The sequence below is a fragment of the Macaca thibetana genome, chromosome X (assembly GCF_024542745.1).
Source record: "Macaca thibetana thibetana isolate TM-01 chromosome X, ASM2454274v1, whole genome shotgun sequence".
In the NCBI taxonomy this organism is placed as follows: domain Eukaryota; kingdom Metazoa; phylum Chordata; class Mammalia; order Primates; family Cercopithecidae; genus Macaca; species Macaca thibetana.
The window spans coordinates 75,555,211-75,573,482 of NC_065598.1; the positions used below are offsets into that span (position 1 = coordinate 75,555,211).

General features: G+C 36.2%; 1 protein-coding gene across 1 annotated transcript in view; it reads right to left on the bottom strand.

Moving 5' to 3' along the window:
* Window positions 1-1,241: 1,241 nt before the first annotated feature.
* Window positions 1,242-18,272, bottom strand: part of ITM2A (integral membrane protein 2A) — a 900,602-nt gene continuing 883,571 nt past the window's right edge. The window contains exons 2-7 of the mRNA XM_050776423.1: window positions 7,941-8,167; window positions 4,274-4,405; window positions 3,796-3,993; window positions 3,436-3,546; window positions 2,197-2,347; window positions 1,242-2,045 (exon numbers count right to left, since the gene is read on the bottom strand). Coding sequence (XP_050632380.1) covers window positions 1,957-2,045; window positions 2,197-2,347; window positions 3,436-3,546; window positions 3,796-3,993; window positions 4,274-4,405; window positions 7,941-8,051 — 792 coding nt within the window. The 5' untranslated portion in view covers window positions 8,052-8,167 and the 3' untranslated portion in view covers window positions 1,242-1,956. The remainder of the gene's footprint in view (window positions 2,046-2,196; window positions 2,348-3,435; window positions 3,547-3,795; window positions 3,994-4,273; window positions 4,406-7,940; window positions 8,168-18,272) is intronic.

An 18,272-nucleotide genomic window follows, 5' to 3' on the forward strand; every position in this document is an offset into this window, starting at 1 on the left:
CTTCTTTATTTACTTAACTTTTATTTTATATCTCTTAATTAAGTTTCATGACTTTCTTTATAATAATTCCATAAATTTCTTGTTGGTGCTACTTTATGTCCCTGTTGCTATTGTGAAAGTATTTCTTACCTGGTGATATTTCCCTTTAATTGGTTGTTTGTGGTAAAAGGAAAGTAATTGTCTTTTGTTTATATCATACTGATTCTTCTTATTAATTTTTAAAGTTTTGATTATTCCACTAATATCCTATATGGTAAAAATATATCTAGTAATAAACATAATCTTAACCCTCCTTTAAAAGTTATATTTTTATTTGTTTTACATATTATTGAATTGGCCAGAATGTCTGGAACAACACTGAGTAGCTTCAATAGCCAACATCATTTCCTGTGTTGTACCATTAGTTGTGACGTTATTTAAGATAAATTTGGAAATAGTGTATTTCCTTTTTCCTAAATTTCTGTACGTATTTTAAGACAAGCAATGGGTGTTAAATTTTATCAGATTCTTTCTACATATTCTTCTTTATAAAGAGCCACTTCTTGAATTTATCAATTACTGTCATTATCTTCTAACTACTGCATTTTTCTTTCTGTATGCTTTTTGTTTGTGATATTGCTTTATTTCTAAATTCTTAAAGTTAAATGTTTAATGTATTTCATTAAAAATAATGGTAGTATTCAAGGGTATGGATTTGACTAAGTAGTTTTGGCTACTGAAATTGACCAATACTTGGTATCCCAGCAGGTAATAAGGGATATCAGGAGCAATTTTTCACCTAATACAAGTGAAAGAGTTTATAGGACTCATGCCCCCTTGGTATGAAGTTTAGACTCTTAGATACATGAGTAATGATCACAGCATTTGAAGGTCTTAAATGTTATCAACATCTTATCCAAGGTTAGTCCTTAGTCATCTATTATAGCTGTACATAGTTGTTTAATTTGATGAAAAAGAAAACACTTTAAAAGATTTTAAAGTGCTATGGGCCTGAAGCCTCTAAATAAATAGTTGAATTTACATGATAAGGCAATTATGGGATATTTATAAAAGAGTAATTAATATACTGTCAAAAAGGGAGTAAAATATGAAACTATAAAATATAAATATGTGTAGGTGGGAATGGGGGCAAAGTTGGGCTCATAATTTTAGATCTGTTACAGGTACACCAAAAGCTAAATAAGTAATACTAATTATTCACATTGAATATATCTCAAGTGATGAAATAAAAGAAAGAGTGGTTGTATAGAGTAAAATTTATTATAGGGTTGTAGAATTCATACAACCTAAACTCCTTACAGCATTCAGCACCTACACAATTTTGTGCATTCCACAATACACATATTAGTGAGAAAGAATCACTGCATTAGTTAAAAATGACTGTCTCATGAAAATTGTTCACATATAAGTCAGGTTAATTACAGAGCACCTAACAGAACTGCAAAAATGTAATTTCTAAATTCAAGAAAGTTGTACAAAATGAAAAACAAAAAAACCAACAATGTTAAGAGATCTGATATATTTTACACAAAAAGTTCAAAAACAATTTTAAATATTTCAAATTTTAAAATTGCTCCACCATAAGATGAATAAAGAGCTTACTTAAAGGAAAAGAAAAAAACAAACAAACAAAAAAACAACGGATGGAATTTATTGTCAGGATGTTAGGTGACATATTCATGCTGCTTTCAGAAATCTAAACCCTATAAATTCAAAGAAAAAATGAAAATCATATAATTTCAGTTTCAAACAGCAAGCAATGCCAATTAAACTAAAATTTGACAAGAGCTTGCAGTGGTTAGTAGTTCTTTTTTTTTTTTTTTTCCTTTTACTAAAAGCATAAGCAATAGAGTAAATGCATGAGTAAATATCTTGAGTATCCCATAAACTTTAATGTTAAAGTCATATTGTAAATCTCTGACTTCTTATTACCAAGGATACTCTATCTGTTGCCTCTTACTCTTGACAGATCTTGGTCTCAACAATAAATTCGTTGGGGAAGTGTCTAATCTTCCAGCATTTATCAATGGCACGTTTGTTGAAACCTGTAAGGAAATGTGCAAAAAAAGTGGCTTTTGAAATTTTTGTGGAAAGGAAAATATATCTAGACTTGTTCCCCACATTTTCCTGTATTCCACCTCCACTTGCCTCTACTGTGTAACACAGGGTGAAGGAAGGAATACATTAGTTACTTACCCAGCAAGAGGTCTCTGCGACGAAGGCGGAAGGACTTTCTGTTGTTGCAAAGTTGGTAAATAAAGATGCCAAGGTTACTAACATCACGAATTTCCTCCACAGCAACTAGGTCTTCACGAACCACATAAGTTTGAGGCAGGTATCTGCCACTCTGAAAATCAAAACCAAAGATTGAAATGAGAAATCTTTTTCCTTTTTAAATTAGAAGTTCAGGAGTAAAAGTGCAGGTTTGTTACTTAAGTAAACTTGTGTCATGGGGTTTGTTGTACAGATTATTTAATCACCCAGGTATTAAGCCTAGTACCCACTGGTTATTTTTCCTGATCCTGTCCCTTCTCCCATCTTCCAGCCTCTGAAAGACCGCAGTGTGTGTTGTTACCCTCTATGTGACCATGTGTTCTTTTCATTTGGCTCCCACTTATAAGTAAGAACATATGGTATTTGGTTTTCTGTTCCTGTGTTAGTTTGTAAGGTTAATGGCCTCCAGCTCTATCCATCTCTCTGTTTTGTTTAGTTTTTTTCTGTGATTTTTTTTTTTTTTGGCTGCATAGTATCCCATGGTGTATATGCATCATATTTTCTTTATCCAGTCTATCATTGACGGACATTTAGGCTGATTCCATGTCTTTGCTATTATAAATACTGCTGCAATGCACATACTTGTGCATGTGTCTTTATAATAAAATGATTACTGGCACATACCCAGTAATGCAATTGCTAGGTCTAATAGTATTTCTGTCTTTAGGTCTGAGAAATCACCACAGCACCTTCCATAATGGCTGAACTAATTTACACCAACACCAATGGTATATAAGCATTCCTTTTTCTCCACAACCTAGCCAGCATCTGTTATTTTTTGACTTTTTAATAATAGCCATTCTGACTGGTGTGAGATGGTATCTCATTGTGGTTTTGATTTGCATTTATCTAATGTTCAGTGATGCTGAGCTTTTGTTCAAATGTTTGTTGCCTGCATGTATGTCTTCTTTTGAAAAGTGTCTGCTCATGTCATTTGCCCAAATTCTTAAGGACACTATTTAAATCCTTTCCTATACCAGATAATGACTGTAAAAAAAAAACTTTATTTTTTAGAGCAGTTTTAGGTTCACAACATTTTTTATTTGAAAAATATTTCAATAAAATGAAATGTTTTGGCCAAACTCATTATGTTTTAAAAAAACAAGGAAGTAAAATTACTTGGAGGTGCTTATGTAAAAATTTGACTTCCAAAATACATACCGCCAGTTTGCCAAAGAGCTCTACCAGATTTTTTGGAGGCATAACAATAGAGGTATTGAGGGGCATCAGATAGCAGTTCCCCAGCAACAAGTCCAGGTAAGCAGTCATTCCCTGTTAGGTAGAGGAAAAAAGTCAGGTAAGACATAGAAGGCATTAACATTGCAAAATTTCCAACTACCATTAGATCAAGCAGCTACATCCTTTCAAAATCAACTAATGTGTATTCAACAACAAAAGAATGAAAAGGCTTTGCCTCAAAAACATGTGCATTCATGAATGAATTTAATACCTGCCAATGAAGTAAAAAAGAGAGAGAGAGAGGAAAAATAAAATCCTGGAATATTTATAGGAATGAGAAACCTTTTCAAAGTCATGAATAATTGCTGCAGGGTCACTATCAGAGAAACTGGGGACAGGCACATCAATGATTGCAATGTTGTCATCCTCACGAATGTCAGCCTCCTCAGTCACAGGCAGGAAGTTAGGCTCTCCTCCACGAAGGGAATTTGCAGGATCCTCAGAATCAAAGAAGCACATCTCTCCACGGTAAATGGTGCTCTAAAAGACAAAAAGGGAAAATTACAATCTTCTAATACTCACTATCATGATATTTGAATGGTTTTTCACACTCATATCAATTCACTGTACTATGTGTTAAGCCGAGGCTTGTTGACTACAGTTATCACAATGAAGACAAATCAATTTTATGAACTGGAAGGCAACTTGAAAACTTTCCCTAAATCTTCTTTTCTCTAGTTACCACTACAGAATTTTTTAAGTCGCTACTAAATGTCTAGCAACTAGTAATTCAAAGTATAATAATTATAATTATTATTACCTTGGGCATGAAGTACTTGTAAATGCAGGCTCCACCAACAATAAGTCCTGCCAAGATGAATGAAAGGCCTAAGAGAGTAAGCATACATCTCCCAGAGGAGCCCTCTTTTTCCTGGGTGGCAACTCGGAGCTCCTATTTATTAAAAAGCAAAACCAAAAACAAAACCAGATTGTACTTTTAGACACATAGTTGATTTTATATACAATTTACCTCCCTTGAAACCCAAGATTTTTTTTTTAATGTTAACTCATTTTAATTGCAGTCTGAATTTATTTCAAGACAATTTGTGAATCTAATAGATGTTAAAAAATGTCTCTGTATTAACCTTCCATTTTGGCATTTCTAAACCCAAATATACATATGAAATTATTTCAAAATACATGCATCAAGAACCAAATTAAAATTACCATTTATTTATGCAATGTCATATTATTTTTTATTTTGCTAAGAACACTTAACACGATATTGACTCTTAACACATTTTAAAATGCATAATATAGTATTAATAATAGGCACAATGTGGTAAAGCTGATCTCTAGAAATTATACTCAATAAATGGAAGTAATTACTTTTTGAACTAGTACACTGATATAATCACTAACTTTCTGGGATATGGTTCTGTTTCTTCATTATTTTTTCCAAATCAGTTTGTCAACTTAAAAGAAAATTAGTATCCTTTGATTAATTTATTAACTGATTTTTCAAAAAGCTGTTTTCTGAATATTAGGTTTTAAAGGTAGGAGTTCTATAAGGTATATGTCATTTTCCCTATATTTTGGAAATTAAAATATTGAAGGGAGAGATATAAATTTAATGTCCCTAATTTAACTGAGAAATAAAAGTTTCTTAATATCGATCAATATTCTATAACTGTGTATTGCATGAATGAAGTATTTTCCAAGTCCTGGGTGGAACACTTGATTTTGAAGTGTAGCATTTGCGATAGCTAGACAGGAAAGTTGTCTGTGTAACAGTGACTGTAATATTTTGCTAAAACAATAATTTGTTTTGGGATTGAAACAAGAAAGATCCAAAGCAAACAAGTAACTGATTGTGCCTTTCCCAGGGCAGTAGACTCCAATCTTTCCAATCCCGTATTTGTATGTCACAATATATCCTAAGCAACATTGTTACTCAAGGATTGAATAAATGAAGTAAGCAAACCTAGGCCCTGATCATTAATGGGTAAATCATTCAAATGGGTATATAAATCGAATTGTTTTAGTCTTTTAGGTCATTAGCTCTTTTTCAGGACAACTACTCTAATGTTTATCAGAGCTTAAATTCATTTGATGAAAATAAATGCATAGATTTCAAGTTAATGCAGATGAAAGGACAGACAATCATTTGATAAAGGTTTATTTTTCCAAAAATGTTTTTTTTTTTTTTTTTGAAGGTCAAAGAAATTTGAGATTCCCATTTTGTTAGCTAAATTTATTTAAGTTCAAACCCTCCATTAATTAGTACTCTATAAACTTTGAAGGCTTTTCTGTGTCCCAGTAATTTTCAGGATCTTTTAATTATTTTTATTAAAAAACAAAACCCTAAACTAGGATTAGTACTACAAAGATAGAACTATAAATTTTGATTTGGAATTACTGTACAATAATCTAGAACTGGAGACTTAAAAATTATATTTTAGATGATTAAAATGAGTTTCATAAAGTCATAAGTCACATAATAGCTTAATTTGAAATTCTGAGATAAATACATTTATTTTTTCTGGCAACTGAGACATGAGAAGAACAGTTTGCCCTGTAATTTCATTTATTCTTTCAATAATTCAGGAAGTTTATTATTAAGCAAGTCCTAAATATTAGAATTTCAATTTCATAAGATATTACATGCTAGAAATAAGGATTTTTTTGCTTTCATTTATATCTATTGGATTTCAGGTTGGTGTGAGCCATCAATTACCATAGCTAATTTCTCTTGGAACTCTTTTGAAGTGATTGTACACTATGTCTGACATCATATTTGTCATGCTCAACCTCTAGTGAGCTAGCTGATCAATGTATTACAATACAATATATCAAGTATTTTTATCAGTGTCCTGTAGTGGCCAGGTAAGGATCCTGTTACATTTTCTCCAAAACCTAACAGCAAAGTATAATCAAAGTGCAAAGGCTCAGTTTTGTTTATTCCTCATCGCACCACAGTCCTGGCAGAAGTATTGCTTGCATATTAACTGAATCTATCTACAAGTCATGAAATGCTTGGCGGTGAGAAAAAAAAAAAGGATTACTGTGTGGCTATATTTAACTACTGGCCTCTAATTAGACCTCCCAAAAAATCTGACCATGTTTAACCTACAAACTAAGCAGGAGAACAATTACATATTTGACCTCTGTCATTTAATCAAAACCTCAACAATGCAAGAGGGTGTTACTTTTGAGCTCTAAAATGTATAATACACAAAAGCTAGTTTTATTGCAGGATTTAATATTGAAAGTTTCCTTAATAAAACGCTGGATAAGCACATTAACATTTCAAATTGTGTGTACAATCAACTTTACTACATGGATTCTCGTTTAACTCAAAGGACTTTTTATATCTCCACTTTGAACACAAAAGTTAAAACTGTATAGAGAACAACACAAGTTAGGACAGATCTGCAAGCTCCAACACTTTCCAGATTTCATAGAACACGAAGAAAATACTATTGCCCTTTAAAATTGAGATTATACTGAGGAGTAGTATACGAACCCTGAAAACATAGTAGGTGTTTAAAAGAAATAGAAATAGGACTAAATAAATAATGGACAACATTTTGGGGAAGAGCTTCCCCAGTTCCTGTCAAAGCTAGTAGTTTAAATTACAACACTGGACCTGCTTCAGATCTCTATATAGAGGGAAGGGGATGTTGTTCAACAAGAAAAATAAAAATAAAAAAAATTGAAAAGTATCCCCAGATTTGTTTTTACAAGAGAAGAGTGTTTTCTTTAGGAAATACCACTCTAAAAATATACTAGGCTCTTGCAGTAAAAGGGCACAGTGAACACCCTAAATTGGCGTTAAGACCTACCTCAATTTTGACAGCTCCTTTATCTAATGTTTAAAGCCACCTGTGACCAGAGAGAAACTGAAAATACTCGCGTGCTCAAGCAGACCACTTGCCCCAACCCATACTGCTTGGAGTTAAAAGTGCCCTTTGCTCCTCACCCCACCTCCACGAACACTCAGAGATCGTAGAAAGATTTAGAGTCTTAGAACTTCATCCACACCAAAAGGAAAGAAAGAAATGTTAAATCTCCCGGTCTTGCTCACCCCCTTGTGTCCCCTCTGTTCCTGGGGAGACTATGCGCGTCCCTGGAGGTGGGGACTGGGCGACATGCCCCTCCTTGATCCCCAGGTCCCTACACGTTACCCAAGAGACAATGACAACCAGTCCCAGGGCATCTCCTCAAACTCTCTCTGACATCCCTCCAGGATAGGTGGTGTGGGCTGGAACAGACTGAACATGGCACGACACACGGGAATGCAGAGTGACATAGGGTGCGGTAAGCAGAAGGTGCCGCGAGGAGACAGAACCGAGACGACCGGGTAAACCCCAGAGACAGCGTAAGAGGCGCAAGAGGGGCCCTCCCAGGGAAACTTCATTTTCTCCTTTGCTACCAGCCCTCTTTCCTTCGCCCACCCGTTCCCAACCCCGCCCTGGGACAGCTACCTTGCCGGTCAGTATCTGAGTTCTGACCGTGCGGCTCAGGAGGGCCTCCACGTCTTGCCGCGCCTCCTCCTTTTGCACCGCGGTGGGGGTATTGAAGGCGATTTTCACCATAGTGAATCCTCGGGCTGCGCAGTACGGCGCTGCTGGAATCAGCGTCCTGGGCTGCAGATTACAAGAGGAGATCCTGCTAGCCCGAACAGCACTTACTTAATCTTCAGTCTAACACTACTGCAAGCCGAGGTCTGGGATACTTATGACGCAGTCCCAAACTGGGGGGAGACCGTGGGCGGGCCCAGGGAAGTGCCTAAAGGGAGGAGCGAGAGGGGGCCCAAAAGGGGCCCAAGTGCCTGAGTTGGGGGTTTGCGAGGTGGGGCGGATTTGCCACGGGGGGAGGAGGAGGGGAAGTGGAGCCCTTGGCCAGCTCAGGCTAAACGTGCCTCACCTGCACCTCAGGCATGCTCCCACCCACTCTCTGCAACTTCAGATAAGAGCAAGACAGGAAGGAAGCCTGCTGTGTCTTGTCTGTCTGCCTCTGTCCAGGCCACAATAGCCCCTGACTCTGACTGTTTTCTCAAACTTGGACCTGACTCCCCGCAGGGCCTGGGACTGTAGCTTGGCAGTAACTCAAACTTCCTTAGCTCTGGACCCACCCAGGCCCCAAAAGCGCCGTTCTACAAAGGTTTTGTTCCTTGATAATAATATCTTTCTTTTAAAGAACACCTAGAAGCCTGTTTATGGTTACCCAGTTCATTCTTTCAACAAACTGCTATTTTTTAATATTTGCTTGCTTGTGTTTTGCAATTTTAATATCTCAACCTAAGGGGATGCTAGATCAGAAAGATAGGGCTCCTGCCTCCCCAGCACCCCATTTTGTAGATAAGACATGATGAGACAGAGAAGGGTGGAAAGCTTATAATAAATTCCTGAAATAATCTAGATTTTTCACTCTTCCAGGTTAGGGAAACTAGTGCAAAGTCTCAACCCAGAGACTGTTTCTGTTCAGCCACCAGCTGTGAAACCTACAGGGAAAAAAACAAACGTGTGTGTGTGTGTGTGTATGTGTGTGTGTTAGCGTTTGTGTGTACAAGTACTTATGTGTTCAGGAAGGTGGAGGTGGAGCTGGAGGATACAAAATTTAGCCAGATGCTAATACCGATCTAATGGAGGAAAAAACAGTAACTTCAAAGGGGCTGAGTTAGAAATTATTCTTGGAACATTTACATGTGCAGCCAGTATAATCAAGCTGTTTCTTCACAGTCAATTTTTCCAGGTTAGTGATACTGATAGAGAACCTTACCAAGTACAATTCAGACTTTGGAGGTTGGTGACTTGGGTAGCACTGGTACACAGTTTATAAATAGTCCCGCTGCAGAAGACAGGAGAAAGGTCTGTTGTGTGAAGACAGTAGCACTTACCAAAACAACAGCATCAAACAAAACAAAACAAAGAAACAGCTTTTGCTACATAATTTACCATCTACTCATCTACCTAAGAAACAGACTTAAATATGTTAAGTCGCCACCCCTCCATCCGAAAAATTCCAACTTGGCATTTTTCCCACTGATGTTTCCTTGACTCAGAAGCCTGTCGCCTGTTTCCACTGTGGGACCTTTGTGAAGACAGCATTCATTTTCTTGGATAGGCCACAGATGGGAAAGTGGATGGAGGGGAACAGTGGGGAGCCTGTGCCTTACTTAGGGCCAGAATCTTAAAAAGCAGAATGTTTGAGTTTGCTTAGAAATATTGGCATCCTATGTTCTTTCACTTATTATTGCTCACGATTGGCCATTATAATTTAATATTTATCAGGCAACCTTTAGTGTAAGCTGAGGAACTCTCACCTTCCTAGAATGTTTCTCTTTACAGTTGCCTTCTGCTTGCAATCACCTTTGTGACATCTCCACTATGGTCTGTGCTAGTCTGGCCCTGTGATCCACACCACACAGATAGCTGAACAAATGGTTGCTCTTACACATTTACTTAGTAAGTGCAAGGTTCTGGGAGGGATTGTAACATATTATCTTAGTATATATTTCCTGAAATGTGGTCAGGCAGAAGGAGCAAAGATTATTTTCATTTATTTTCAGATGAATAAACCTAAATTATGATAATGAGGGAGTATGTGATCAATTTCTGGGTACATAATATTGAGCAAGTCACTTCATCTTCTCAGGTGTCAGTTTCTTCATTTGTGTCCTGTTGCTGTGAGGATTATTTGGTGTGATGCAAGAGGAAATACCTTTTAAATTATTATGAAAAGGATAGAGAGTGAAATGTCTTGTTATCCCGGGATTGTTATTTTATTCTGTTAACATATGCATTTGTCAAGCTTATAAGAATTATTATTATTATTATTTACCCTTCAACCATTCTTAACATTCTAGAACTGCTTAAAATCCCACAATACCTGAATATAGGTCTTATTGGAAAAGGTTAAACTTCTAAGAATAGTCACGTAAATTGACATCTAACTTCTCTTTTGCATTTTGAAGAATTTGGCCATCTCCTATTTGTTAATACTGCATCCTCTTTTAGGTATGGGTCTTTGCTACTGTTGGACATATGTGATGCAGGCACAGTCTCAAGTTGGCAGATACCACAGTTTCCTTCTCAATATATAAAAGAATACTTGTGTTAGGATCATAGAGTAGCAACAACACCCATTGTTTGTATCCATTCCAGGAAGGTTAAATAGTTCCTGAATACTTTTTGAATTGCAAAATATAAGCTGCCACTTGCTCCTAGGGTTGAAATCAGTAGTGAACACATTTCCATCTACTAAAAAAAAATGGTTCTCGGCTAGGCTCTTTCTTGTATTCTCTCCTTCCCAGCAACAACTTCTTTTTTCTAGAATCAATTTCTCTCACTTTCTTGTCTTTGGAAATGGGGATCTGGCTTCTATGCTGATTCTAGCTCACATTGTTAACTATATCTGAATGCATACCATTCAAGTTTATAAATGACTTCCCTGTTCTCACATGCCAAATGATGACTAAATTATCATAAGTTGGTCTGAATGGAACATGGCATGTAATTGAATGCCAAGCAATGATGTCAACTTTCTTTGAATGATCTTCTGAAATTACCACAAATGCAATCACACAAAGCTAAACCAATAAGGGTATCTATAATACCATTTCGCCCATTAACTCATGTATTCATTAATCAAATATTTACTGAGGATCTACTATGTGCCTTGTGCTGTGATTGGCATAAGAATACAGTGGTGAGCAAAGCAGATACACTCTTGTCCTTACAGAGCACATCATTACTATACCAATGGCAATGACGTAGTTGTTGTGGTTTCTCCAGTTTTTGTAGTGGGAACACTGGGCTTATGCTGTGGAGTAGGATATAACAATTCTACAAACCAGCAGAATAGGTCCACCCACAGCCAATGCTACTAGCAATGTTTAAATGACTAGCACATTTGCAATGGCCTCACACCCAGCACTCTATTTAGGAAGATGAATCTGACAGCAAATGTATTGGGAAACCAGTTGGGGGTGCTCTTCTACATTCCTGGTGACAGGTGAACTATTGATAATTGAAACACTGAAAACAAAAGAACAACTTCCAAAGAATTCTAGGAGCCATTCTTTACAAGGCCTGCTGCTAGAATAAATCATATGAAGGAGAAGCATTAGGAAAAAAAAATGATTTTGTTTTGAATGAATGAGAATTCCAGACTGGGAAAATGGTGCCCTTAATACGAAACATTTGTTGAACACACTAAATGCCAGATTTCTGTGCTAAGCCCTTTAAATTGATTATGTCATTTAATCTTTACCACAACTCTGTGAAGTATCATTATATACTCCATTTAATTGATAAAGAAACTGAATTTCCAAGAGGTTAGATAACATGCTCGAAGTCAAATTCTAACCCAGGTAGTCAGTGTTTATATTCTTAGCCACTATATTGTCTTACTGCCACTAAAGAAAATGGGAAAATCAAGAAGAGAGCTGGTTTTAAAGCAGAAGAAAATAATCAGAATATTCTCTAGGGCAATGAAGCATGAATCTCCTCCCCATATTGCAAACAGTAATTCCTGCTTAGAATTTTATTCAGGACTAACCACGTTTGAAACCTTCTTAAGACTTTCCTAGTCTACCCATGACTATAGGCTACTGATCCTAAAGCATATTTCTTCTGAGTTCTCCAGTTACTTCTGTCAACAATGAAGCAGCTACACAGAGAGCTGGCCAGCCATCTGTTTCTGGGTATAATTCCGAAAGTTTGGTTTAGATCTTTAAAGAGCCAGGCTATTTTCTAGGTGCACTCTTTCCCTGTACACATAGCTCGATCCTGGCAGCAGAGCTAGTGCTCCCTAGTGAAAGTAATAGAAGGCATTTGCTTTCTGGAATAGATTATTGTTTCTCTAGTCCATTTAACATTTTATCTGTAGGCTGAGTGAGCTATGATAATAGGAGGATGCAACATTTTCTTAAATATGAGAAAAGATTCCATCATCCCATCATAATGTTGTGGTTATATAATCGAGGTTGAGAAGTTGTGTGCCACCCCAATTTATAAAAATCACTTTGCTTTTTTGCCACATAGAACAACTAAGGACATCTGATAAAAATGTTTTCACTTTCAATGCACCTTTCTAAATTGTGTAAAATTTCTAATCTCATCTCAGACTATCTTTGGGGACTTTTAAAATAGCATTGTGGATTGGTATCTGAAAGGTCTTATGAGAACTAGAACTTCATAGAAGTTCTATGAAGAACTTCTGTGTTCTAGTTCTGAGAAATGCAAGTGAGAAACTCACATCTAGTGCCAGTAATGCTTTTGTGAATACCCACTTGGTTCAATTGCTCCATACTATAACACCAAGTGATAGTAAACTGTCTTTGTGACAGATTCAAAGTTAGGTTCCCATTCAATGAAAGCACAGGCACTTACATTTTTTATATATGATTGTTAAACCAAATATTCTTTTTACCTTCATATTTGGTTTTGTTTGTGTTTCAACATAATTGAAACACAATTGTAATTCCTAGTTTAGTCTTAAAGAACATAAAATCCAAAGTTGTTTTATGTTACGTAATTTACCTTGATTGTTCCTGTTTTGCAGTTTTGTTTTTTATTTTAATTTTACTATTTTTATTTGACACTAACTACAATGCATTCATATCCCAAAGCCTCCAACTATTCTAAAGTATGATGGCATCTTGGTAATATAGAAGCCAGAAAGGCATACACAACAGAGGAATGCTCTAAGTTTATAGTCAGGTCAATGGCACATACTTGACTTCTTGTTATTCCCAAAACAATTACATCAGACCATGATTGGAAAACCCAGCTTTGAGAATCCCCCCATTTCAAACTCAAGGTCCACAAAAGGTACTGTTTATACCTCAGTGTGGTCGCTAGTTTCTGTGCTAGTGCAAAAAGAGAGGTCCTGCATAGAGGAACACTGTAGTATGTGACAGCTTTTGTTCTGTTCTTCATCAATACATCAGTTATACTTCCTGATTTTCAAGTTAGGGAAATTATACTCTCAGAATTTTAACTTCTGTTTTAGCAGCTTAAATTTTAATGTCTCCACCTTATTGAGAAAAATCCTACAAACAAAAATATTGTCCACACACCTTGGGAAGAAAGGGGAGTCTTCTCCCATGTTCTGTTTATGTTGCAACTAATACAGAGCAAATGCCTCCTTTCCTCACATTTGGCATGAAGATTTATAATTTAAAAGATGCTACTAAATAGAGCAGATTAGAATAATAATCATAGCATCTATCAATGGAAATAGGTAGTGATACAAATGTCAACAATTTTTCCAAATAAGGATAATTATTTCCTCCCCCACTGACATGTTACTCCTTGAATTTTAAGCTTTAATAAGACCTCTTTAGTTGGACTGCTAAAGACTTACTTCTGCATTCCTGTAAACCTTGCAAGGCAGCTATTAGGTATCTCATCCTGGTGTACCCTAATTCAGCTTCCCTTTTGGCACTCTTTTTGTGTTGAAACTTTTAGTTATGTGACGTTGGGATCTTACTTGGTACTTTATTTATAAAAAGCTTGAGAATAAATCTATTCTCAATTAATGCCTAGAGTTTCTATTGAAGAAAAAGAAGGCTTACACACATAAGAAAAATGGATGTATACATAGGAATGACCAAGGAAATCAATTCACTTCAAAGACAAATTTATTCTATGAAATTGTGAAGAAACTAGGAAGAGGATATAATGACTGATTAACAAGGATATTTGACAAATATGATGAATGTGCTGAGACTGGGCAAAGTATGATTCTGCCACCTATACAGCAATATTTTCCAAAGACACTTCTGCAAGAAAACCATTAGAATTCTAAATCTGCATCACAAATGCACTAAAAGTATCTCCCCAACAACTCAAAATAAAGTTATCTATAATTGTTTATATGTCCATGTTGGAAATTCAAAGAAACCAAAAAATTCTTCCACCAAATCAACTATGCACAAGATTTTTTCTCTCCGTCTCTCTCTTTCAATATCTTTCTCTCTTTCTGTGTGTGTGTGTGTTTGTGTGTGTGTGTGTGTGTGTGTGTTTTAATGAGCATATTTTCTTGAGTCCAGTTTCTCTAAATCACACCACCATATTACACATCCAAAGAAATTTTAACTGGAACCCTCCAAGGCACATCTATTGTATTTTGTATTGAAAGTATATGGTGTAGGATAGTAAAGTTCTTCCCATTACACACTGCACTTTAAACTAAAAAAATATTGATACTGTTCTTAGTCCTTACTAGTATCATCTTCATTTTTGTGTTTTGTATGTGTGAGGGTGTCTGTGGAGTTTGCAGTTCTGATTTGCTTTCCTGATGAAAAATGGACAAAACTATTTTTTTTATTTCCAACTTTTAAGTGTAGGGGTACATGTGCAGGTGTGTTACATAGGTAAACGTGAGCCATAGTGGTTTGCTGCACTTCCCACTACCCAGGTATTAAGCTGAGAATCCATTAGCTCTTCTTTCTGATCCTCTCCCTCCTCCAACACCACATCTTCCAACAGGCCCCAGTGTGTGTTTTCCTCCCACAATGTGTCCATATGTTCTCATTATTTAGTTCCCACTTATAAATGAGAATATGCCGTGTTTGTTTTTCTGTTCCTGCATTAGTTTGTTAAGGATAATGGCTTCCATCTCCATTCATGTCCCTGCAAAGGTCATGATCTTGTTCCTTTTTATGGCTGAATAGTATCTCATGGTATATGTACCACTATTTTCTTTATCCAGTCTATCGTTGATGGGCATTTGGGTAGATTCCATGTCTTTGCTATTGCCAATAGTGCTGCAATAAACATATGCATGCATGTATCATTATAGCAGAATGATTTACATTCCTTTGGGAATATACCCAGTAATGGGATTGCTGGGTCAAATAGTATTTCTGCCTCTAGGTCTTTGAGGAATCATCACAGTGTCTTCCACAATGGTTGAACTAATTTATACTCCCATCAACAGTGTGAAAGGGTTCCTTTTCCTCCACAACCTCACCAGTATCTGTTGTTTCTTAACTTTTTAATGATAGCCATTCTGATTGGCATAAGATGGGATCTCATTGTGGTTTTGATTTGTATTTCTCTAATGATCAGTGATGTTGAGCTTTTTTTCAAATATTTGTTGGCTACATGTATGTCTTCTTTTGAGAAGTGTCTGTTCATGTCATTTGCCCAATTTTTAATGGGATTGTTTGTTTTTTCTTGTAAATTTGTATAAGTTCCTTGTAGACTCTGGATGTTAGATGTTTTTCAGATAAAAATATTGAAAAAAGTTTCTCTGATTCCGTAGGTTGTCTGTTCACTCTGATGATAGTTTCTTTTACTTTGCAGAGTTTTAGTTAAATTAGATCCCATTTGTCAATTTTTGCTTTGTTGCACTTGATTTTAGCATTTTCATCATGAAATATTTGCCTATGCCTATGTCCTGAATGGCATTGCCTAAGTTTTCTTCTAGGGTTTTTATAGTTTTAGGTTTTGCATTTAAGTCTTTAATCCATCTGGAGATGATTTTGTATATGGTGTAAGGAAGGAGCCCAGTTTAAGTTTTCTGCATATGACTAGCCAGTTCTCCCAGCACCATTTATTAAATAGGGAATGCTTTTCACCATTACTTGTTCTTGTCACATTTGTCAAATATCAAATGACTGTAGGAATGTAGTCTTATTTCTAGGTTCTCTATTCTGTTCCATTGGTCAATGTGTCTGCAGAACCATTTCTAAGAGACAAATTGAGGTCCCGTGCTTTTGCAGTGACTGCAGAGATTCTGGAACTCACTTTTGCCAATAAATAATGAAGTAGGTTTGCATGTTGATGCTATTTTAAATAATGCATTGTTCTATTAATCTCTTACCTCTATCAGCCCCTATCTTATTTTTACTGGTTAGAGAAATTTTTATTACAAAAACAAACAGAGAAATACAGGAAAAGCAAGTTTTACATCCATGCTTTTTAAAAGCAAATACAACACCCTAAGTAGAATATTAACTAAATAAAACCAACAGTAAATGTGTAACTATAGGATTAACAAATAGGGTTTATCCCAGGAATGCAAAGATGTTTCACATTTTAAAAATTCTCATTATAATTCACTACACTAGGAGATTAAGAAGGAAAATACATACAATGAAATAAGTCAATTCTGGTAAACTATTTTTTTTTCTTTTTAGCCCCTGTCTGACTCACCTTTGCATCCTTGGCAGTGCTTAGACAGTTGCCTGTTACAAAGAGGAGACTCAATATAATTTTTTAATTGAATTGAACCCATTAGTCATTAGCAATTGTTTATCTCTGGGAAGAAACAAGGAGAAAAATAAGTGGAAAAATAAGGGGAGACTATTCTGCTTATGCTATTTCATTATTTTAATTCACCAATCAACAAATCTCCACTGAGCTTTTTTTATATGCCCGACTCTCTGCTATGCAGAACTTTCAGAAATATGAAGGATACTCTCTACCCTAAAGATGTTTAAAATCTTCTACAATAGAATAATTATTTGTTCAGTCTACATAGAATGGCATTAGTTTTACACTCCTTATTTAATTTGATGCCATAAAACCTCTGTCTTCATCTGGGTAGAGTTCTCAGCTCCTATTGACAGATGAAGAAACTGAGATTCTAAGGGTTTAAGACTTGCCCAGTCACACAACTGGGAGGTAGCTTGGGCCAGAACGTAGGTATCTTAATTCTAGGTTTAGTTTTCTATCCACCACACCATGCTGCCTCAGTATATAACTGAGGTGTCCCTCGCCTTTCACTACCAGTATCATATATTATCAGTAACAGTCTGAAAACGTGACCTTATAGTGCTTGCCATTTGAGGACTCCATCTCACTAAGGTATTTCATGTAAACCAATGCCAATGCCACGAAATTTTCCAAAGCAGAGCATGAATTTGTAAGAGAGATCCCGTATATAGTCATGAAGACACTCTATTTTTAATTACAACGTAGCTACACATAGCCCCAGTGGTCAAGACAATGTTCCTTGTTTTGAGTAAATGGAAACAACTTCAGCCTTGCTGGAGTAATGAAGAATATAACCAATTATATCTTAGAATGAGGACCCAGTTAGTGTTCCTTATCTCTGTCTTAACCTTTGAGATAGTCTAGAGTAACTGTTATAAGCACAAACTTTGGGGTCTTTCTCAGAAGTTTCTCAGCAGACTTTCCTTGGTGTCTTGTTGGCCCATATGTTCATTCTTAAATCAATTATTGGCAAAAGAAATGGAACTCCCATGATTGGCTTAGCCTATTCAAAGGTCATTCTTAGGTCTGAGGAAATACTAGGTTTTGTGGGGTAAACAAAATCGGGTTTCTTGTAACTAGGAAGAAGAAAAGGAATAACTATATGGGAGGCAACTAAGAATCCACCTATGGTTCTTGGCTTCAAGAGGAAAAGGAGAAAGGAAAAGGAGAGAAGAACAAAGAAGCAGAAAGTGGCCGGGAGCAGTAGCTCACACCTGTAATCACAACACTTTGGGAGCGCGAGGCGGGTGGATCACCTGAGGTAAGGAGTTCAAGACCAGCCTGGCCAACATGGTGAAACCCTGTCTCTACTAAAAATACAAAAATTAGCCAAGTGTGGTGGCAGGCACCTGTAATCCCAGTTACTTGGGAGGCTGACACAGGAGAATCACTTGAACCCAGGAGGCGGAGGCTGTGGTGAGCAGAGATTGTGCCACTGCACTCCAGCCTGGGTGACAGAGCAAGACCTTGTCTACAAAAGAAAAAAAAAAAAAAAAAAAAAGAAAGAGAAGGAAAAGAAAAAATTATAGAAACATTATCTCTAATGAAATTATATGAAGTCATGTGAGTAAATCATTGTGACTT